Below are 24,528 nucleotides of genomic sequence, written 5' to 3'. Positions count from 1 at the left end.
GTTAACCAACACAGGAAGAATAATAAGATCTGTGACATAAATTACCTTTGTGAGCTTCCAAGAGGAAGTGTGAATGATTCCCAGGGATTTGCAGTACCCTAGAAGGCAATGGCACCCCACTCTAGTACACTTGCCTGGAAAATCCCATGGATGGAGGAGCCTGGTAGGCTCCAGTCCATGGGGTCGCTAGGAGTCAGACACGACTGAGCGACTTCACTTTCACTTTTCACTTTCATGCATTGGAGAAGGAAATGGCAACCCACTCCAGTGTTCTTGCCTGGAGAATCCCAGGGACAGGGGATCCTGGTGGGCTGCCGTCTATGGGGTCGCATAGAGTCGGACAAGACTGAAGTGACTTAGCAGCAGCAGCAGCAGATCATCATAAAGTAGAATCTGTGGTCCATTAGGAGGGATTAAGAATAGCCCATCCCTGGAGCTCTGGAAGCCTCTGAGGCTGGCAGGCAGCAGTGTTATCCCAGTTTACTTTAACTAAAAGTATACACCTTTCTTGGAGACAAGCAAAGACTTCAAATACTCACTACCTATAATTTAGGTATACAGCACAGAGTATATTGAACCAGATACTAAAATTATGAATATATGATAAAAACGACACATCTCTGAGTTCACAGATACTATATGTGGTCTGCTTTTATGACTTTCATTGTCCCACTTCTTTTAAGGCCATCTGGAAATCAATTAATCCATTTAAGTGAGTAAAAATGCCCATTTAATAAACACTAAGGAAACACTTTCAACTGAACTGGTAAGAAGAAAGAGCATAGGGGAAATCATACATAGGGGGTTTTATTTCTCAAGAGACTGCCTGAGTGGAAAATAACCTATTCTACACCATTTAATTCTGTTGTGAAAGGTTGCGACTGTTGCCAAATGCATTTCAGTTCTCTGTTCTTGCCTAATAGTAGATATCCAGGTGCCAGATGCCAAAAGTGTAACCCAGAACAGTTCTTGAAATTACCTTTGTGAATAAAAACAAGAGTTCAAAAAGTCAAAAGAGCTGGCTGGAGCTCAGAGAAGAGAGAACAAATGTAGCTGCAGGAAAAAAAAAAAAAAAAGAAAGAAAGAAAGAAAGGAAAGCATTTAAGAAATTTGAGTGTGCTTTTAAGTCTTGGGAGAACCAGGAGAGCAGCAGAGAGTAGGGATGGGGGGCTGGAAGGCCCCTGGCATCAGACACGCCCCGTTTACCAGCATCACTTATGTCCCTACAAATGTTTTCAACTTAGTACAACTTTGCCACTTAGGCAGCAGCTTGAAAGCATCACTTAAATCACTGCATTTGCTTCCTGAAAGGCTCCTGCAATTCTGGATTTGCTGACAGGGCAGCATGAACCCAATCCACATGCATTCACTGTGCTGACACACATGGAAAAACCATATTTATATTCTTATTGATGTGTATCTCAGTCTGGCTACAAGAGACTGAGCCAGCTTAACAGTGATCCCGCATAAAGTGATCTAATATTGCACAAACGTTTGAATACAACTCAGCAGTTGTTTGCAATGAACAAACTGAATTCCAGAAATTATTAACTTATACAAAGCGGAAAAAAAAAAAGAGCTAAGAAAAGAGGGTTGTTGTTTCATAGGTTTAGAGTTTCTATTTTGCGAGATGAAAAAGTTCTGCAGATTTGTTGCACAGGTGAATACATAACACCAGTGAAGCGTATACTTAAAAGTGGTTAAGATGGTCAATTTTACGTTATGTGTTTTCTACCAGATTGAAAAACTAATAAAATTTACTTTATTAAATGCAAAAAAAGAGTGCATTAATTTCATGTCCCATACTTGGCTAAAACCACTGCATACTGCACTAATTAAATGGAGTTTCCTGTGAAAAAGAGAAAATCAGAGAGAAAGAGAGAGAAAAAGGTTACTCGGATATAAAGTGAAGTGAAAGTTGCTCAGTCGTGTCCAACTCTTTGTGACCCCATGGATTATACAGTCCATGGAATTCTCCACACCAGAATACTGGAGTGGGTAGCCTTTCCCTTCTCCAGGAGATCTTCCCAACCCAGGGATAGAATCCAGGTCTCTGGCATTGCAGATGGATTTTTTACCAGCTGAGCCACAAGGGAAGCCCAAGAATGCTGGAGGAGTAGCCTATCCCTTCTCCAGCGGATCTTCCTGACCCAGGATTTGAACTGGGGTCTCCTGCATTGCAGGCAGATTCTTTACCAACTGAGATATCAGGGAAGCCCCCCTCCAATATAAAGACCAGCTTTAAATTCCAATCAGAACAAAAAGGAGAAAATTTAAGGTTGGAGAGCCCAAATCGGCTTGATTTCTTTGGAATAGTCCACCGTGACAATATGACACGGCAATTCCAAGATTTTTACTTTAAAAAATCTTAACGGGGTGACCTCAGATAGGTCACCCAAAGTTCAGGTGTCCCTCCTGAAGCAGGCTGTGATGGGTGAGGTCCACTCCTGCTGAAGGTAGACCTAGAACCACCTACCCCACTCCAGTCCTCCTCAGCTCAGGCCTCCAGTTCGGAGGAAGATTCATACATCCCATTGTTTTTCGGTTGCCCAATGGAACTACCACAATTAGGTATTTAATTTTGTTATGAACTGGCTTACAGAGTTTTACATTAACATGTGAGCAGGCTCCGAGTCCAAATAGGAGCCTAGTAGTTTTCTGTTCAACTAGTGCTTCTGTTGGAGAAGGCAATGGCACCCCACTCCAGTATTCTTGCCTGGAAAATCCCATGGATGGAGGAGCCTGGTAGGCTCCAGTCCATGGGGTCACTGAGGGTCAGACACGACTGAGCGACTTCACTTTGACTTTTCACTTTCATGCATTGGACTAGGAGATGGCAACCCACTCCAGTGTTCTTGCCTGGAGAATCCCAGGGATGGGGGAGCCTGGTGGGCTACAGTCTATGGGGTCGCTCAGAGTTGGACACGACTAAAGTGACTTAGCAGCAGCAGCAGCAGCAAAGCGCCATACAGTGGGTGGCTTAAAAAACAGAGACTGATTGTCTCAAAATTCTGGAGGCCAGATGTCGGAAAGCAAGGTGTGGCTCGTGGTCTTGGTTCCTTCTGAGGATTTTGGAGGGGAATCTGTTCCAGGCCTCTCCCCTAGCAGTGTGTGGATGCTACTGCTCCATCACTCCAACTCTCCATCCCCACATGGTCTTCCTCTTATAAGGATGCCGGTCACATGGGATAAGGAGCCTGCTCTACTCTAGGATGACCTCATCCTAACTAATGACACCTACAAGGACCCTAGTCCTAAATAAGGGGACATTTTGTGGTAAAAGGGATTAGGACTTCAACATATCATCTGGGGGCAAGGGACACAATTCAACCTACAACAGCTTCTCCAAAGATGAACCCTAGGGATTCCCAGGGAGCACAGTGGTGAAGAAACCACCTGCCAATGCAGGAGATGCAAGAGAGGTGGGTTCAATCCCTGGGTTGGGAGGAAATGGCACCCTGCTCCTTGCCTGGGAAATTCCATGGACAGAGAAGTCTGGTGCGAAAAGGTCAGACATGACTGAGTGACCAAGCATACACACAATAATATATAAAAATACGAGTTTTTCAAAAGATGAACTCTAAGACCAGCAGCATCGGCATCACCTGGGAATTTGTTTGCAACGTAAATTCCTGGACATTACCGTAGACATACTGACTCAAATCTTGGAAATGCAGCCAAGATGGTATATTTTACAATAATGTATATTTTAACAATAACGTATATTTTACAATAATGTATATTTTAACAAGGCTTCAGGAAATTCTGAGGCATGCTAGACTTTGAGACCCACTAATAAACCATCAGATCAGATCAGATCAGATCAGTCGCTCAGCTGTGTCCGACTCTTTGCGACCTCATGAATCGCAGCACGCCAGGCCTCCCTGTCCATCACCATCTCACGGAGTTCACTGAGACTCACGTCCATTGAGTCAGTGATGCCATCCAGCCATCTCATCCTCTGTTGTCCCCTTCTCCTCCTGCCCCCAATCCCTCCCAGCATCAGAGTCTTTTCCAATGAGCAGCTTTTCATATGAGGTGGCCAAAGTACTGGAGTTTCAGCTTTAGCATCATTCCTTCCAAAGAAATCCCAGGGCTGATCTCCTTCAGAATGGACTGGTTGGATCTCCTTGCAGTCCAAGGGACTCTCAAGAGTCTTCTCCAACACCACAGTTCAAAAGCATCAATTCTTCGGCGCTCAGCCTTCTTCACAGTCCAACTCTCACATCCATACATGACCACTGGAAAAACCATAGCCTTGACTAGACGCACCTTTGTTGGCAAAGTAATGTCTCTGCTTTCGAATGTGCTATCTAGGTTGGTCATAACTTTCCTTCCAAGGAGTAAGCGTCTTTTAGTTTCATGGCTGCAGTCACCATCTGCAGTGATTTTGGAGCCCAGAAAAATAAAGTCTGCCACTGTTTCCACTGTTTCCCCATCTATTTCCCATGAAGTGATGGGACCAGATGCCATGATCTTCATTTTCTAAATGTTGAGCTTTAAGCCAACTTTTTCACTCTCCTCTTTCACTTTCATCAAGAGGCTTTTGAGTTCCTCTTCACTTTCTGCGATAAAGGTGGTGTCATCTGCATATCTGAGGTTATTGATATTTCTCCCAGCAATCTTGATTCCAGCTTGTGTTTCTTCCAGTCCAGTGTTTCTCATGATGTACTCTGCATATAAGTTAAATAAACAGGGTGACAACATACAGCCTTGACGAACTCCTTTTCCTATTTGGAACCAGTCTGTTGTTCCATGTCCAGTTCTAACTGCTGCTTCCTGACCTGCATACAAATTTCTCAAGAGGCAGATCAGGTGGTCTGGTATTCCCATCTCTTTCAGAATTTTCCACAGTTTATTGTGATCCATACAGTCAAAGGCTTTGGCATAGTCAATAAAGAAGAAATAGATGTTTTTCTGGAACTCTCTTGCTTTTTCTATGATCCAGCGGATGTTGGCAATTTGATCTCTGGTTCCTCTGCCTTTTCTAAAACCAGTTTGAACATCAGGAAGTTCACGGTTCACATATTGCTGAAGCCTGGCTTGGAGAATTTTGAGCAATACTTTACTAGCGTGTGAGATGAGTGCAACTGTGCAGTAGTTTGAGCATTCTTTGGCATTGCCTTTCTTTGGGATTGGAATGAAAACTGACCTTTTCCAGTCCTGTGGCCTCTGCTGAGTTTTCCAAATTTACTGGCATATTGAGTGCAGCATTTTCACAGCATCATCTTTCAGGATTTGGAATAGCTCAACTGGAATTCTATCACCTCCACTAGCTTTGTTCGTAGTGATGCTTTCTAAGGCCCACTTGACTTCACATTCTAGGATGTCTGGCTCTAGGTCAGTGATCACACCATCGTGATTATCTGGGTAGTGAAGATCTTTTTTTACAGTTCTTCTGTGTATTCTTGCCACCTCTTCTTAATATCTTCTGCTTCTGTTAGGTCCATACCATTTCTGTCGTTTATCGAGCTCATCTTTGCATGAAATGTTCCTTTGGTATCTCTGATTTTCTTGAAGAGATCTCTCGTCTTTCCTACAAGACCTTTTAGAACTAACACCCCAAAAAGATGTCCTTTTCATTATAGGGGACTGGAATGCAAAAGTAGGAAGTCAAGAAACACCTGGAGTAACAGGCAAATTTGGCCTCGGAATACGGAATGAAGCAGGGCAAAGACTAATAGAGTTTTGCCAAGAAAATGCACTGGTCATAATAAACACCCTCTTCCAACAACACAAGAGAAGACTCTATACATGGACATCACCAGATGGTCAACACCGAAATCAGATTGATTATATTCTTTGCAGCCAAAGATGGAGACGCTCTATACAGTCAGCAAAAACAAGACCAGGAGCTGACTGTGGCTCAGACCATGAACTCCTTATTGCCAAATTCAGACTTAAATTGAAAAAAGTAGGGAAAATCACTAGACCATTCAGGTATGATCTAAATCAAATCCCTTATGATTATACAGTGGAAGTGAGAAATAGATTTAAGGGCCTAGATCTGATAGATAGAGTGCCTGATGAACTATGGAATGAGGTTTGTGACACTGTACAGGAGACAGGGATCAAGAACATTCCTATGGAAAAGAAATGCAAAAAAAGCAAAATGGCTGCCTGGGGAGGCCTTACAAATAGCTGATAAACCATAGTGTACATTAAAAAAAAATCATTTTGTAATGCTAAGTGTGTAACTTGCCCTTCCAACAGAGTTGCTAGCCTTCTGGGGCTATCTCTGACTGTATTCATCACCTATTGCTAATACTTATTCCTTACACAAAAGAGGTAAGAATCTGAAGTTCTATGAAGGCCACATGTGACCTTCCAGGAAAGTTTTATTCCATCTGCTTATAAGTATTATGAATTAACTGCCAAAATTAAAAGCCTAGATACCAGACTTTCCTTGGAAAAAACTGCAGGATCTGGCAACACTGGATCCAATAACCCACATGGCAACAATCCACTATTGAGTGGCTGAGAGTTTCAACCAGCCACAGTCCTTACCATTCCCTCATACATCCCCAACACTGAGACTCCGAGCAGAACAATCCCAATCATTTACGACACCTGTCCAGCCCCCTAAGGGCATTTGGATTTGATTAATGTCTGGGCAGGGGCTTCCCAGGTGGCTCTAGTGGTAAAGAACCTGCCGGCCAATGCAGGTGACATTGACATGCCAGTTCAGTCCCTGGGTTGGAAAGATCCCCTGGAGGAGGGCATGGCAATCCACTCCAGTATTCCTGTCTGGAGAATCTCATGGACAGAGGAGCCTCATGGGCTTCAGGGTCACAAGGAATGGGACACAACTGAAGCAACTTAGCACTCGTGCACACACGTCTGGGCAGAGGGAAACTAAATTATCCGCTGCCTGAAATACTTAGCTGTTTCTGAGCAGCAAGTGTAGAGCAGAATTCTAGAAGCCAGTGTCTCTGATTAGCACTGCCTTTGTTTGGCTTCACTTTCCACCAGGTAATGGAGCAAGGTATAAAATGACACAAACACCGAAGGTCAAAGTCTTGTAGTGACTTGCCCACATGACGATGCATGAATGAGCTATAATACGGCAACACGAGATTTTCATTAAGGAACAAAGGGATGTGGAGGATATGAAGTTGCGATTTTTGAGACATCAGATTTGCCTCATTCAAGTATGTGCTCTGCTGAGTTGCAACAGCATATCAGCCTTGTTTCCAGAGAAGCATGTGGAGAAAAAGTCACTCTTCAAAAATACTTACAGAAATTTTAAGCCAAATCCTGGAGTGGAATTTGAACAAATTTGCCTTTAACACCAAGTAGTTTCTGTACAAAGGACACAGAAAGTACCATTTTTGCATTTTGCCCAGATCCCTGGGAGCAGCTCATGAAATACTGAGGGGAGTGGGGGTTTGGGGTCTCTGTCTCAGTGGTAAGGACAAGTCCAGAGAGTGGTGGTGGGAACTCACACATCCACGTGGAGGTAGGCTTCAATAACAGAAGTTTCAACAACAGAACACACTTCATTGGGAAGCCTGAAGGAAGCTCTACTTGCCATGGAGTTCATCCCAAATATATATTTTAAAAATATATATTTAATATATATAATATATTTCTTAAAATTTTAATATATTATTTTATATATTTATAAATATTTAAAATATATTTAAAATATATATTTAAATATATATATTAAAATAATAATTATACACTTAAAGATAACTGAACCAGAGGATACAGACAAGACAACACTATGAGTTGCAGGGCTGCTTTCTGACAAATTCTTACATTTTATTCTCTCCTTAACTACCACTGCATCCCAACACCCTCAAGAAAGGAAAGAGAAGATGGAATATGTCACTGATGACTAAATGTTCTTTAAAACTGTTAGAATTTACAACAAGCATGATTTTCTCAAAGGCAAAGATGACTCTCTCAGAAAGACCTAATATTTTGAATAGTGTATTAAAAGTTACAACATTTCTTTATGGCAAAATAAATCCTATATTTGGGTATTTATTTTGGGACAAAATGGGACAGACTTGTAGTGTGAAAACAAGAGTGCACTTTCTCTCCTTAGTCCTTGGTATCACTGTATTAGTCAGGGTTCTCCAGAAACACAGAACCAATAGGATGTACATATGTAAAGGGAGGAAGAGATGTATTGTAAGGAACTGGCTCATGCCATCACGAGCTGACAAGTCCCGAGACCTGCAAGGTGAGGTGGCTGGACGTAGCTGGTGACCCAGGAGAGTCAATGTGTTAGTTTCAGTGTAACGGCAGGAAAAAGCAATGCACCTGCTAAAGGGCTGTAAGGTAAGAGGAACTCCCTATTATTCAGAGTAAAGTCAGCGTTTCTGCTCCATGCAAATCCTCAACTGATTAGATGAGGCCCACCCTCAATGGGGAGGGCAATCCACTTTACTCAGTCTACAATTCAAATGTTAACCTCATCCAGAAACACCCTCAAGACACAATCCAGAATAATGTTTAACCAAATCCTGGGATACCCTGTGGCCCAGTCAGTTGACACATACATGTAATCATCATGGCTCCCCACATGCCCAATGGGTGCAAAAGCAAAGACAATCACCTCACAGGGATTTTCGAACCTGTGAGGAGCAAATACCCAGGGAAGACAAACATTTGTCTGACACTGTGGTGAAGAGGCCATCTCCTGAGGCCCCTCCTGCCTCTTCCACCTAATAGCTGCTCTTTGTAAGCTCACTCAACTTTTATTCAAGATCAGTTCAATTCAGTTCAGTCGCTCAGTTGCGTTCAATTCTTTGCAACCCCATGGACTGTAGCACGCCAGGCTTCCCTGTACATCACCAACTCTTGGAGTTTTTTCAAACTCATGTCATTGAGTTGGTGATGCCATTCAATCAGCTCATCCTCTGTTGTCCCCTTTTCCTCCTGCCATCAATCTTTCCCAGCATCAGGGTCTTTTCAAAGGATTCAGGTCTTTGCATCAAGTGGCCAAAGAATTGGAATTTCAGTTTTAGCATCAGTCTTTCCAATGAATATTCAGGACTGATTTCCTTTAGGATGGACAGGTTGGGTCTCCTTGCTGTTCAAGGGACTCTCAAGAGTCTTCTCCAACACCACAGTTCAAAAGCATCAATTCTTTGGTGCTCAGCTTTCTTTACCGTCCAACTCTCACATCCATACATAACTACTGGAAAAACTATAGCTTTGACTAGACGGACCTTTGTTGGCAAAGTAATGTCTTCGGTTTTTAATATGCTATCTAGGTTAGTCACAACTTTTCTTCCAAGGAGCAAGTGTCTTTTAATTTCACGGCTGCAGTCACTGTCTGCAGTGATTTTGGAGCCCCCACAAAATGAAGTCTGCCACTGTTTCCACTGTTTCCCCATCTATTTCCCATGAAGTGATGGGACCAGATGCCATGATCTTAGTTTTCTGAATGTTGAATTTAAGCCCACTTTTTCACTCTCCTCTTTCACTTTCATCAAGAGGCTCTTTAGTTCTTCTTCGATTTCTGCCATAAGTGTGGTGTCATCGGCACATCTGAGGTTATTGATATTTCTCCCAGAAATCTTGATCCCAGCTTGTGTTTCATCCAGCCCAGCATTTCTCATGATGTACTCTGCACATAAGTTAAACAAGCAGGGTGACAATATACAGCCTTGACATATTCTTTTTCCTATTTGGAACCAGTCTGTTGTTTCATGTCCAGTTCTAACTGTTACTTCCTGACCTGAATACAGATTTCTCAGGAGGCAGGTCCGACGGTCTGGTATTCCCATCTCTTGAAGAATTTTCCACAGTTTGTTGTGATCCATACAGTCAAAGGATTTGGCATAGTCAATAAAGCAGAAATAGATGTTTTTCTAGAACTCCCTTGCTTTTTCCATGATCCAGCAGATGTTGGCAATTCGATCTCTGATTCCTCTGCCTTTTCTAAAACCAGCTTGAATATCTGGAAGTTCATGGTTCACGTATTGTTGAAGCCGGGCTTGGAGAATTTTGAGCATTACTTTACTAGTGTGTGAGATGAGTGCAATTGTGCAGTAGTTTGAGCATTCTTTGGCATTGCCTTTCTTTGGGATTGGAATGAAAACTGACCTTTTCCAGACCTGTGGCCACTGCTGCTTTTTTCAAATTTGCTGGCATATTGAGTGCAGCATTTTCACAGCATCATCTTTTAGGATTTGAAATAGCTCAACTAGAATTCCATCACCTCCACTAGCTTTGTTCATAGTGATGCTTTCTAAGGTCCACTTGACTTCACATTCTAGGATGTCTGGCTCTAGGTGAGTGATCATATCATCATGATTATCTGGGTGGTGAAGATCTCTTCTGTATAGTTCTTCTGAGTATTCTTGACACCTCTTCTTAATCTCTTCTGCTTCGGTTAGGTCCATACCACTTCTGTCCTTTATTGTGCCCATCATTGCATGAAATGTTCCCTTGGTATCTCTAATTTTCCTGAAGAGATATCTTAGTCTTTCCCATTCTACTGTTTTCCTCTATTTCTTTGATAGATTTCTTCCTCTGATCACTGAGGAATGCTTTCTTATCTTTCCTTGCTATTCTTTGGAACTCTGCATTCAAATGGGTATATCTTTCCTTTTCTCCTTTGCTTTTTGCTTCTCTTCTTTTTACAGCTTTTTATAAGCCCTCCTCAGACAGCCATTTTGCTTTTTTGTATTTCTATTTCTTGGGGATGGTCTTGATCCCTGTCCATAGTCCATCAGGTAATCTGTCTATCAGATCTAGTCCCTTAAATCTATTTCTCACTTCCATTGTATAATCGTAAGGGATTTGATTTAGGTCATACCTGAATGGTCTAGTGGTTTTCCCTACTTTCTTCAATTTAAGTCTGAATTTGGCAATTAGGAGTTCGTGATCTGAGCCACAGTCAGGTCCCGGTCTTGTTTTTCCTGACTGTATAGAGTTTCTCAACCTTTGGCTGCAAAGAATATAATTAATCTGATTTTGGTGTTGACCATCTGGTGATGTCCATGAGTAGAGTCTTCTCTTGTGTTGTTGGAAAAGTGCTTGCTCTGACCAGTGTGTTCTCTTGGCAAAACTCTACTAGCCTTTGCCCTGCTTCATTCTGTACTCCAAGGCCAAACTTGCCTGTTACTCCAGGTGTTTGTTGACTTTCTACTTTTGCATTCCAGTCCCCTATAATGAAAAGGACATCTTTTTTGGGTGTTAATTCTAGAAAGCCTTGTAGGTCTTCATCAGATCAGATCAGATCAGATCAGTCGCTCAGTCGTGTCTGACTCTTTGCGACCCCATGAATCGCAGCACGCCAGGCCTCCCTATCCATCACCAACTCCCGGAGTTCACTCAGACTCACGTCCATCGAGTCAGTGATGCCATCCAGCCATCTCATCCTCTGTCGTCCCCTTCTCCTCCTGCCCCCAATCCCTCCCAGCATCAGAGTCTTTTCTAATGAGTCAACTCTTCACATGAGGCGGCCAAAGTACTGGAGTTTCAGCTTTAGCATCATTCCTTCCAAAGAAATCCCAGGGCTGATCTTCAGAATGGACTGGCTGGATCTCCTTGCAGTCCAAGGGACTCTCAAGAGTCTTCTCCAACACCACAGTTCAAAAGCGTCAATTCTTCAGCGCTTAGCCTTCTTCACAGTCCAACTCTCACATCCATACATGACCACAGGAAAAACCATAGCCTTGACTAGCCAGACCTTTGTTGGCAAAGTAACCCTTCAACTTCAGCTTCTTCAGAATTACTGGTTGGGATATAGACTTTTATTACCTTGATATTGAATGGTTTGCTTTGGAAACGAACAGATTTCATTCTGGCATTTTTGAGATTGCATCCAAGTACTGCATTTCTTACTCTTTTGTTGACTATGATGGCCACTTCATTTCTTCTAGGGATTCTTGCCCACAGTTGTAGTTATAATGGTAATCTGAGTTATATTCACCCATTCCAGTCTATTTTAGTTTGCTGATTCCTAAAATGTTGACGTTCACTCTTACCATCTCCTGTTTGACCGCTTCTAATTTGCCTTGATTCATGGACCTAACATTTCAGGCTTCTATGCAATATTCAAGATCCTGCACAATGAACTATGTAGAGCTGTGTGGCATTATGCACCTGACTGAATGGCTACAATTAGAAACAGATATTGACAATAAAAAGGGCTGATGGAACTAGAACTCCAACCCATTTCTGGAAAGGCTGTAAACTGGTGCAGCCACATTAGAAAAAAGTTTGGCAATTTCTTATAGAGTTAAATGTACTCATTAAGTGACCCAGAAATCCCACTCCATTGTATTTACCCCAAATATGTGAAAACTTACATCCACACACACATCTGTATATGAATATTTACAGTAGCTTTATTCATGATCACCACATACTAGAAACAACCTAAATGTCCTTTAATGGGTGAACAAATTAAAAAACAGCATACAATGGAATACCATTCAGGATTAAAAATGAGAAACTGACTCATACTTGAATCTCAAAAGCATTATGTTGAGTGAAAGAAACTGGTCTCAAAAGATTGAATATAGGTCTACTTAAATAATTTTTAAAAACACAAAACTATAGTGATAGAGAATGGCTCAGCGACCACCAGAGGATATGGAGTGGAAGGTGGGTGTGACTCTAAGGGGTGAGTACAAGGGCATTTTGGCGGCAAATGGACTATTCTGAATCCTGGTTTGGGAGGTGGTTATACAAATCTACACACATGTTACCTTTCATAGAATTATACAACTCTCCTCCAACATCAAATTTATTGTATAATAATTTTAAAACAAGTGGCTAAAGAAATTGCATGTCATTCACTTTATGCAGAGGATAAATGCATCTAATGGAAAATTTCTATGAACTGGGAGTCAGTCAACAGAAGTTGAACTCAGAATATACACACACAGGTAACAGTAACACCTCACCATCATTTGTACATTCTGATATACAAAGGGAGCAAATGACATTTTTGAGTTACTAGGCATGCAGGCATGCCCAGTTGCTCAGTCATGTCTGACTCTTTTGCCACCCCATGGACTATAGCCTGCTAGGCTCCTCTGTCCATGGGATCTCCCAGGCAAGAATATTGGAGTGGGTTGCCATTTCCTTCTCCAAGGGATCTTCTTGACCCAAGGATTAAACCCACGTCTTCTGTGGCTCCTGCATTGGCAAGCAGAGTCTTTACCACTGAGCCACCTGGGCAGGCTGAGTTACCAGGCATTACCTAGTAATTCTCTGAAATGGCAAAACAGTTGTGATCTATATAGTTTCTTTCCCAGGAACTTTGCATTTATGGTCTCTGACAACAGCCTTAAGGGAGAAAATTTAGGTTTAGAGATATATGGTAAGGGCTTCCTGGGTTGCTCAGCTGGTAAAGAATCTCCATACAATGCAGGAGAACTTGGTTCAATTCCTGGGTTGGGAAGTTCTCCTGAAGAAGCGATAGGCTACCCACTCCAGTTTTCTTGAGCTTACCTGGTGGCTCAGATGGTAAAGAATCTGTCTGCAACACAGGAAACCTGAGTTCAATCCCTGGGTTGGGAAGATTCCCTGGAGGAGGGCATGGCAACCCACTCCAGTATTCTAGCTTGGAGAATCCCTATAGAAGGAGGAGCTACAGTCCATGGGGTTGCAAAGAGTTGGACACAACTGAGTGACTAAGCACAATATAGCACATAGATGGGAAAGGATTTGCTCTGGATTTTGATCTCGGGTCTGTCTAGTTTTCACATCACCATATAAAGTCACAGCAAAGATTACACTCTGATTCCTCTCTTTTTTCTGCTGAACCCTGAGCAGCCCTCTAATCCTCTGTGCTCTTAGAGTCCTGCTCTTCCTTTAATGCTGTAGTTCTCAATGGGGGAGAGGGGAAGAGTCTGTACCCAGGGGACATGTGGTAACATCTGGAGGCATTTTTTAATTGTGACAGCTAGAGGAGAGGATGTTCTATGGTGGGTAGAAGCCAGAGATGTTGATAAACATCCCACAATGCACAGGACAGTCCCCTGAATGATTATGCAGCCCAATATGTCACTAGTGCAGAGGCTGAGAACTTCCCAGAAACACATCCATGGAGAAGACTCTTGAGACAGCAAGGAGATCAAACCAGTCAGTCCTAAAGGAAATCAACCCTGAATATCCATTGGAAGGACTGATACTGAAGCTGAAGCTCCAATACTTTGGCCACCTGATGCTAAGAGCTGACTCACTGGAAAAACCCTGATGCTGGGCAAGATTGAGGGCTTCAGAAGGGTGCGATACAGGACGAAATGGTTGGATGGCATCAACGACTCAATGGACATGAGTTTGAGCAAACTCCGAGAAGTGGTGAAAGATGGGGAGGCCTGGCATGCTGCAGTCCATGGGGTTGCAAAGAGTCGGACATGACTGAGCGACTGAACGACAACAAATGAGCCACACACTTTGCTAGCTATGTTTATATTCTCATCTCACATATCTCCTCAAAACCCTTCTGAGGTATTAATTGATCCCAATTTATAGTTAAGAAGGTTCCTGTTCAGATGCATAAAAGAACGTGCTCAGAGCCCAGTGTTGAGACAATAAGCAGTGGGCATCCCAGGCCCTTCTGACTGCAAAGCACAGGTCCCCACAGTGAGGTGCCAAGCCCTCTGTATACCTCCCCTCACTTCCACCTTCTCTGGTCTCAAAAAATCACCTCTTAGCCCTGAGAGATCTGCAAATAAGGGGGAGCTGCTGGGCTGGCAAAAGGGTACATCTGAATTTCAGAGGCTCCAGGAAATGGGTGGGGCCTGTCATCACTAAGAACCACCCAGGATTGCGCCATCCCTCCCTCCCTCAGCCCCCAGGGTGATGATGTGTGTCCTCCACCCAAACTGTCCAGAGACACTCCCAGCTGCATGTTCTTGGATGACTTCCTCTCCTCTCCCACCAGCCCATGTTGGTTGCTGAATTCATCACAGGGAGCGGGGCCCTCAGGCAGGGGGCCAGGGACCGGACACATCATAGAACAACGCACTATAGTCAGTTTCCCACAGTAACATCGGACGGACAGGGTGTGCCTGAGAGAATCAGCAGAATGCTTTAACAACAAGTCCTGCAGTCACCGCTGAGTGATTCTGCTTCAATCTCACCCTTTCATATAATGAGTGTCGACAGTTTCAACAGTTAAAAATGAGGTGTGTATAAGACAGAGGGAAAGAGAAGAGAGAAAGAAAGAGAAGAGACAGATTTCCCTGGCTGTCCAGTAGTGAAGACTCCATGCTTCCACTGCAGGAGGGCATGGGTTCCTGGTCGGGGAACTAAGATCCTGCATGCTGTGTGGCACAGCCAAAAAAATAAATTAAAAATATTAAAAAAAAAGAGAGAGAGAAGAGAAAAACAGAAGTAGGAAAACAGAGGGAAGGCAGAGGAACAGTGTGAGAGGAGACGAGCATATGCTCTTAAGCCTAAAGCTTAGCATGAAACTTAAAACACAGACGATCTCATGACAAGGAAGAACTCAAGACCCGGGACCCACTGGCAAACCAAGTGCGACCACATGGGTGGAAGCTTCTGCAGACCTACTCCAGACAACTGCAGCTGGGCCTCAGGGCAGGCCGCACACCCCAGTTCTCCAACTCAGCAAGGCCGAGTGGTCCCGGAGGAGGGTCCAGGCTGGTGGCTGTGCTGTCCGGCCGCTGGGAGCCGGCAGTGCCCCTCCCCCGCCCCAGCACAGCACTCACAGTTCCAGGATCAGGATGACGTCCGTCTTGTTCTCGTAAACCTCGTGCAGGGTGATGACGTTGGGGTGCTGGATCTCCTTCAGGATGCTGACCTCCCGCTCGATGTCCTCGCGGCTCACGCCCCGCCGGCTGGATTTGGTCCTCCTTTTCTTGATGAATTTGGCGGCATACTGTAGACCGGTGCTTTTCTCACGGCATTTCTTCACGACGGCAAACTGCCCACTGCAGAGAGAAGGAAGAGGTCCCGGGTCATTCACATGTTCTTTGTGTGCTGCGCTTAGGCCCTCAGTCGTGTCCCACTGTCTGCAACCCCACGGACTGTAGCCCGCCAGTCTCCTCTGTCCATGGGATTCTACAGGCAAGAATACTGGAGTGGGTCGCCATGCCCTCCTCCAGGGGATATATGTTCTTTACTGTTCACTAAAACCCAGGTTTGGGCAAGAATGTAGTCCCACGGCGGGCGGAGGGGGGGAGGGGGGAACAATAGGATTGTAAATAAGGAGTCCAAATTGTGGGAAATTAATAAATTCAATAGAGAAATTTCTTCTTATAATTTGGCCCCATTAATTTAAGCCTCTTTCCTTATGAACAATGCTGCAAAGAATATAATTTCCTTTCTTGAATCACATTTTATTAAATGGGTAATAACACCTCCATTTCTCTGTTCTCCTCCTTCTCCCCCATTTCAGATTCAGGGGCCACAGGAAGGAGCCCCCTCCCATTGGGCCTCGCTTCCTTGTTCTTGTCCTGTATTCTAGGAAAGCAAGGGGTCAGGATCAAGGAAATGGCAGAAATATACAGGGTCCTGCCTTCAGTGATGTATTTCTAGCAGGTACTAAGTCACTTCAGTCACGTCCAACTCTGTGCGACCCTATGGACTGTAGCCCGCCAGGCTCCTCTGTCCGTGGGATCCTCCAGGCAAGAATACTGGAGTGGGTTGCCATTTCCTTCTCCAGGGGATCTTCCCGACCCAGGGATTGACCCAGCCTGCATTGCAGGCTGATGCTTTACCGTCTGAGCCGCTAGGGAAGCACAAATACTTATTAATTGAAACACATCAACAACAACAAAAACACAAGTAATACCTCATTTTGTTGGGCTTCACTTTATGTGCTTCACAGAGAGTTTTTACAGTTTGAAGGTCTGTAGCAATCTAGAGAATCCCAGGGATGGGGGAGCCTGGTGGGCTGCCGTCTATGGGGTCGCACAGAGTCGGACACGACTGAACCGACTTAGCAGCAGCAGCAGCAATCTAGTATTGAGCAAACCTATTTCCTCCATTTTTCCAATAGCATTTGCTCACAAACTTTTTCATGATTATTATATTTGTTACAGTAGTTTGATATCAGTGATCTTTGATGTTACCCCTGAGAACAGATTACAACTTGCTGAAGGCTCAGATGATGGTGAGCAATTTTTTGCAATAAAATATTTTCTAATTAAGGTATCTATATTGTTTTCTTTTTTTTTTAAGGTTTAACACTATTGCACACCTAAGAGACTACAGTACTGTGTGCGACTTTTTTATGTAGTTATTTTGACTCACTTTATTGCAATCTTTGCTTTATTGACGTGGTCTGGAACTGAACCTGCAATGTCCTGCCTCTATATATTTTGTTCACACTTCAGGGACTGATAAGTCATATGCACTTAGACGTTTGTTGGATGCTTCTTCAGTATCATCTCTCTCCTCTTCTTTTCCCAAAATACCTACATCCGGGGTTTTTGGTTCTGGGAAGCCAAGGTCCACCCCCAACCATAGATATGGTTCATGTGACCTGCTGCTAAGTCACTTCAGTCGTGTCCGACTCTGTGCGACCCCATAGACAGCAGCCCACCAGGCTTCGCCGTCCCTGGGATTCTCCAGGCAAGAACACTGGAGTGGGTTGCCATTTCCTTCTCCAATGCATGAAAGTGAAAAGTGAAAGTGAAGTCGCTCAGTCGTGTCCAACTCTTAGCGATCCCATGGACTGGAGCCTACGAGGCTCCTCCGTCCATGGGATTTTCCAGGCAAGAGTACTGGAGTGGGGTGCCATCCAATTTGTGCACTATATTCTTTTTTTGGAGAATGTGAAGACAAAGATTTTTGTTAAGACTCTTTGACCCTCCTCCCTCCCAAAGCTGCTGCCAATCATCTTGGGACCACTCCTGATCTAAAGCAGAGGCACAACCGGTCAAAGGAAAGAAAACAGGTCTGTGGTAACCCTGTGGAGTGGCTGGATCAACCCTAGCCTGAAGTCGTCTGCCTTTAGACTTTTCCACAACACAAGCCAATAAAATTCCCTTTACTGCTAAAGCCAGTTTGGGTTTTTTATTTCTTGCAGAGAAAGCATCCTAAATTCAACAGCAGAGCCTCCTACCCATAAGCTGTTGCTAAGTCGTGTCCTACGCTTTGCAATAAAAGAATACAATAACAGAACTTGACACAAAATAGTAAAGTGACCATGTAAGCAGGAGAGAAGCAAGTAGTATACCCTTAAAGTAAGTGAAACACAATGGAAAGGTGCTTCCTATGTCACTGCTGGGACCCTCACTTCCTCCCTAGCACCCGAGTGCCAAGGGCCAATCCAGCCATCACAGGATGGGCACAGTTCTGGGCACCTGCTGGGGAACTGCTATGTGAAGAATTATCACTGTTATTTTTTGCTAGATTTATTCTCCTCACATGAAGACAAAAGGAAGACAGAAAAATCAAGTTAAGGCTAATATTTTGATGTTAAAGAATGGATACATTAAAATGTTACTCATTTACTTTGGCAGTGGGAGGCCCATGAAGATAAAAACACATAGTGAAGAAGTATTTTTATAGCAGTGCCGATTTTTTTGCATGACAGGTTATTAATACTTTCTTTTCCCGGTCAGCAGGATCGCAGAGATGCTGAAGAATAAATCACATCAGAACACTAGCGCCTACTGCCTGTAAGCTCACAACCTTAAAGAGTCACGGGAAATGTTATGACTGTATTACAATCCCTTTCTGATTTCCTTGGGGAGTGGAACACTGGGCTTTCCCTCTGGTAGGGGGTGGGGATGGGCTACAGAGATGGGGCTTATGGAGAAAAGAGGAAAAACAGCCTGAATACAAAACAATGTTAGCTTTCCAGAAGCCAGTGAAGTGGTGCTTGTAACCCCTCTCCTCAAAAATACAGTACCACTTCCCCACTAAGCATTCTCCAGGGGCCCCAGGACTCAGCCCAGTCAAGGACCTCTGACCCACAGCAACACATGCTTGTAGGAGCTGGGCCCATGCATGCGTCTGGCAGTCACAGCCACTCATCAGGCAGGCTTAAGGCAAACTCGGTGACTTGAATCACATTGCTTTAAAAAACAAAAGCAAAGAAAAAAAAAATCATCAGGAGAGCCACAAAGTATTTTAAATGCAAGCCTAAAATCAAAGATTTTCACAGCCAAATGTTCCATGTGGGCATTCGATGCTTTCAGTTATGGGAAGTGAGAGCATCAGGTTCCCAACCCTAAAGCTGAATTCAAGTGTGGTTCTGAACACCCTGTGTTTCAAGGCCAAGAGTGTGTGCACACATCTAAGACAACCGTGTCGTCCAGGTTTGCAGCCTAATATCTAGAACCCATTCCTTCACCAAACCATTGACCCCTCGCTCACACTTCAGGGTCCCCTCATGAGCAGTCTGAAGGTGGGAGAGGCCCCCGCACAGGAGAAGATGTGATTCTAGTGCCCTCCATGGCAGCATGCTAGCATCTGAGCTAACTTTGGCTGCAGGATGTCAGAGGAGAGTGTAGAACAATTTGGGGAAACACTTTCTAGATCTATCTCAATGCTGCCTCTTTAAAGACACTTTTCCTTATTTATCACCAGTTCTTCAACAATCTGCCTCCCCATCCCTTTGCTCCAGTGAATGCTGCATCCCCGAGTCCACAGGGCACCTCATACCCCTCTGTGGCACCTTAGCAGGCTGAGGACAGACTCCTCAGAGAAGAAACTTGTCTCAAACACAGTGATTTGCTGTGAGACCTAATTCCCGTTGGACTATTGGTTAACTGCTGCTCCCAACTTTCCCTTCCTGATCCAGCTTCCGGGGTAGGAGGAGAGCAAATGCCCAGAGAAGCCAGGCCACCTGCCACCTAGGGGACTGGCTGTAGCTCCAGCCCACCCCTGTCCTGTGACAAACACACGAGACACCTCAGTGACTGAAACCCACACAGGCAGTGGATGGGGAACATAGCTTCCTTACTAGAAAACAGAAACATTTAAACTTGACAAGACAGAGTACAGGCAATCCTTATTTTCTCCAGGATCTTTATTTGCAAATTCACTTACTCCTTACAACTTTGTTTGTAATCTAAAAACTCAATACTCATAGTACTTTCATGGTCATTTGTGGATCTGACCACAAATGACCAGACATGGTCAGACATGCATGTTCCCAGCTGAGCTCGGTTAAGGGCACGCTCTGCTTCCTTGTTTCAGCTCTCACACTGAAAACAGTGTCCTTTTCATAGTCTGTTCAGTGCCGTGTTTTCGGTTTCATTTTGCATTTTGTGCTTTTTGTTCATGATTTCATTATTTAAAATGGCCCCCAAACATGGTATTGAAGAGCTGTCCAGTGTTCATTAAGCATGGAGGCTATGGTGTGCCTTACAGAGAAAACACGTGTTAGACAAGCCACGCTTGGCATGAGATATAGTGCTGTTGGCCATGAGATCAACATTAGTGCATCAACTATATACATATAATAAGGTGCCTTTAAACAGAAACACAACAGACAAGGTTATGTGTTGACCTATTGGTAAAAATGTGACCCGCTCACAGGACCCTAACTCTGTATTTCCTCCAGGACCACTGGTCCAGTATCCACTAAGTCAGTGTTTGTGATGAATTTATAGAACATTAATTACCATGACGAGCACTGACCGTGTGTCATTTTTTGTTTTTTGTTTTTTTTTCATAACATTCTCTGTCATCTAATAACTGACAGTTTATTACATTAGGTACAGCCAGCCACATTCATTTTCAAATGAAAACTTTCCATTTAAGGTAATGTTTATTAACCACCAGTGGTCAGATGCATATAAAGACAAGAGCCATCCCAGCTTTATAAGAGTTATCTACTAAAAACAAAACAAAACAAAAAAGTGTTTCAAACATAATCACAAATTTCATTAAAAAGAAAAAACTTTGGCTAAAAGGACCAAAACTTCAATAAAATAACCTAATCTAATTTTGGAGGCTTTCTTGTTGGCTCAGTGGTAAGGAATTCACCTGCCAATGTAGTTCAATCCTTGGGTCAGGAAGATTCCCTGGAGAAGGGAATGGCAACCCACTCCAGTAGTTTTGCCTAGGAAATCCCATGGACAGAGGAGCCTGGCGGGCTACAAGTCCATGGGGGGTCAAAAGACTTGGACATGACTGACTAAACAACAACAATCTAATTTACAAGCTGATTTCCTTGTCTTATTTATTAATATATCTAATTCACACAGTACCCTGGCAGTCATTCAATGAGCTTTATCCAGGATGCTATGCAAGGCATTTTACATGAAATTCACATTATCACCACCTCATCTATCAATGAGAAAACCAAGTCTCAGAGAGATTTTTAAAATCGCGCCAAATCACTCAGCAAGTAAGTTGCATAATTGAGAACTGGAGCCAAATCCAAGTGCATTTGCCTCCAGAGCTCTATTCAATGAGCACAGTTGCTGTACTGGGCTTGTGTCCATCCTGACTGAGATACAGCCACCTCCTGTGAAGTCACAGACAGGACTGGAACATCATTCACAAAAGAGTTTTCTAAGGGGAAGACAAAGAGAGGGGCCTTGTGGTTAAGTAAGTTGGGGCAATGGAGCTTCCTCTTCACTGAAAATTCAAACAGTGTTTAATTAACTAAAACCATGGCTTTTACACGCTCAGGGGGGCTCTGTGACCAAAGGAAAACCCTGTTTATGTGTAAGCTAAGGAAGCAAGATGCTAACACTGAGAAAGAACCACAGAAAGTTCATTCCCAAGGTCAGCATACAAGGATTGCATGCAACTGATGAAGCATTTGTGCCTATAATTAGTTCCATCTCTCCCCTCCTTCCAAGATTTGCAATACAGTTTTTAATTAACACAAAATAATTTTTACTTTTGAATTCATATATCAAGCTTCTGGCAAAATTTTAGTGCTGGTGAGGAGCCTGGCAGGCTACAGTCCATGGGGTCGCAAAGAGTCAGACATGACTGAGTGATTAAGCACATTTTTCTTGAAGAGTTGCATTCTGAGAGTGGCATAGACACAGATCCTGCTAGAATACAGGAATTACAGGTCTTAAATAAGAGGTGAGGTGACAGAAAAGATTGTTCAAGGATGAGTTCACATTTGATAATAATTCACATTTATGGCAGGCGATAAAAACCCCAAAGAGCTTATAGAGTAATGGAGAGAGAAGCTTGTTAACACTGTAAGGTGGGAAGGGCCACAGAAAGGACACGGCCCCTTGGGACCACTTCAGGGGAGAGGATGGGGTTGGAAGACCCAAGCAGTGTCCTGAAGTCTGGGCTCCAGCCAAAAGAGGAAGAAACTGTGTGTTGGAGGGATGGCTTCCAAGAGGAAGAAGAGCATGACCCAGGGCAGGGAGGCATGAAAGAGCCTGCCTGGTATTCTTGAGAGAAGAGGAAGTGGTGGTGGGGAAATGAGGGATCCTCACAGCCAGGGTCCTGCCCAGAATGGAGCAATGCCAGCCCCAACCCTGCTAACAACGTGGGAAAGCAGAGAGCTGGCTGAGCCTTGGTTTCCTCCTCTGTATAAGAGCAATGGCAACATGAAATGAGGTCATGCACGTGAGTACAGCATTTAAGCACATGAAAAGGATGAAAGTTAGCACGTTGGCTCAGTTTCATACTTCTTAAAGAAGCCAAGAGGCTTCCCTGATAGCTCAGTTGGTAAAGAATCTGCCTGCAATGCAGGAGACCCTGGTTTGATTCCTGGGTTGAGAAGATCCCCTGGTGAAGGGATAGGTTACCCACTCCAGTATTCTTGGGCTTTCCTGGTGGCTCAGCTGGTAAAGAATCTGCCTGCAACACAGGAGATCTGGGTTCAATCCCTGGGTTGGGAAGATCGCCTGCAGAAGGGAAAGGCTGCCCACTCCAGTATTCTGGCCTGGAGAATTCCATGAACTTTATAGTCCCTGGGGTTGCAAAGGGTCGGACACGACTGGGTGACTTTCACTCACTCACTCAAAGCAGCCAAGAGGGTGGTATTTCAGAGGCTGAAAAGCAGCACCTAATTTCTTCTTGGCAGTTTTCTTTACAACATCTTTGAAATCTAAGTGTTAAATCTCTACATTTTCCCCCTCATCAGGACTCAACAAAGCTATTTTCATTTTGGATGGGACCTATGTGATTTTCCACAGTTGGTCCATAAAAGACCGTGTGGCTTTGTATGCTGAATTTTTAGGTAGGTGATGAGAGGGCTTCCCCGGTAGATCAGCGGTAAAGAATCCGCCTGCCAATGCAGGAGAGGTAAGAGAAATGAGTTCGACTGCTGGGTCGGGAAAATCCCCTGAAAGAACACATGGCAATCCACTCCAGTATTCTTGCCTGGAGAATCCCATGGACAGAAGAGCCTGGCAGGCTCCAGTCCGTAGGGTCGCAGAGAATCAAACACAACTGAATCGACTGAGCACCAATGCATGCAGGTGATGGGAAGCAGACTGCATTTTGCAAAGATGACCTCAGCTGTATCTCCCATCGCTCACGCTCTTGCTTGGTGTGGTCCTGCCTTTCCCACCATCCCTGTCCCCTGGAATCTGAGCTTTGTCTGACCATTAGAACATGGCAGCGTGACTCTGGGGCTTCTGCCTGGGTTGTCAGCATGCATACTCTTGAGAGCTAGCTCCCTCTGGGAACCCAGCCACCATGCTGGGAGAAGCCATGTGGACATGTTCCCATCAATAGCTCCCGCGGAGTGGAGAGCAGCTCTAAAAAGTCAGCCAGGTGAGTCTTCAGGTGGCTCCAGCCCCAGCCAACATCTCAGTGCCACCACATGAGAGAGACCCCCAAGCAAGAACACTCACAGAAGCATATGTTCATTAAAAAAATGTTTCAGGCTACCAAGTTTTGGGGCGTTTGTTTCACAACAATGGATAGGTGGAACAGCTACTAAAAAAATTTTTTTTTAAAAACAGATGATCCCAGAAGCTATGTGAAGAAAAGATTCAATGCACAGGGTGAGGGGACAGAAGGTGACCGGAGTCTCTGACAAGCCTAAAGGAGAGCCGGGAACAGGAGCGAGAGTGTCCAGACCATTTTGCATGCAGTTGGCCCCCCCGGGGTGGGGGTGGGGCCCCACACAAACAGCCCCCTTGTTACATCAGCAGGTGCGGGCTCACTTTTCAGGTTCTCCGCTTCTCATCTTGGCAGCAAGTCGCCCTCTTTCAAGGGAAGTGTTACATCATTTACGAGGGACCTCTGTGCCAAAACCCCAAACCGATGACAACAAAACCCAAAGATCACACTAAAATGCCTCTGCAGATTTCTGGCTGAGCTGTACTCATCCCCAACGTACCTTTCCCAGTCTCTCTGGGGAAGCAGGACCTCCCCTCTGGGAAATGCACAAGACCCAAAGTCTCCAGCCACTCAGTCGTGTCCAACTATTTGCGATCCCATGGACTCGTCTGTCACCAGGCTCCTCTGTCCATGGGATTCTCCAGGCAAGAATATTAAAGTGGGTAGCCATTCCCTTCTCCACAGGATCTTCCTGACCCAGGGATCAAAACTGGGTTTCCCACATTGCAGGCAGATTCTTTACCAGCTGAGCCACCAGGGAATTGCCAAGCTCTCCAGCAAGACCCAGTAAACATATGGCTATGAATCTCCATCCTGAGTGGTGCAGACGCCCAGGGCCTACCCCTAGGG

The 24,528-nt window shown here is 44.3% G+C and overlaps 1 protein-coding gene across 5 annotated transcripts in view; it reads right to left on the bottom strand.

Moving 5' to 3' along the window:
- The window catches only part of DAPK1 (death associated protein kinase 1), a 211,556-nt gene that overhangs the window by 84,811 nt on the left and 102,217 nt on the right, over window positions 1-24,528 (bottom strand). For all 5 annotated transcript variants that reach the window (XM_070795079.1, XM_019966531.2, XM_070795076.1 and 2 more), the window contains exon 3: window positions 15,657-15,878. In XM_070795079.1, the coding sequence (XP_070651180.1) occupies window positions 15,657-15,878 (222 nt within the window). The remainder of the gene's footprint in view (window positions 1-15,656; window positions 15,879-24,528) is intronic.

The sequence above is a fragment of the Bos indicus genome, chromosome 8, assembly GCF_029378745.1.
Source record: "Bos indicus isolate NIAB-ARS_2022 breed Sahiwal x Tharparkar chromosome 8, NIAB-ARS_B.indTharparkar_mat_pri_1.0, whole genome shotgun sequence".
NCBI lineage: Eukaryota > Metazoa > Chordata > Mammalia > Artiodactyla > Bovidae > Bos > Bos indicus.
This window is presented reverse-complemented; position numbering and strand designations above follow the sequence as displayed.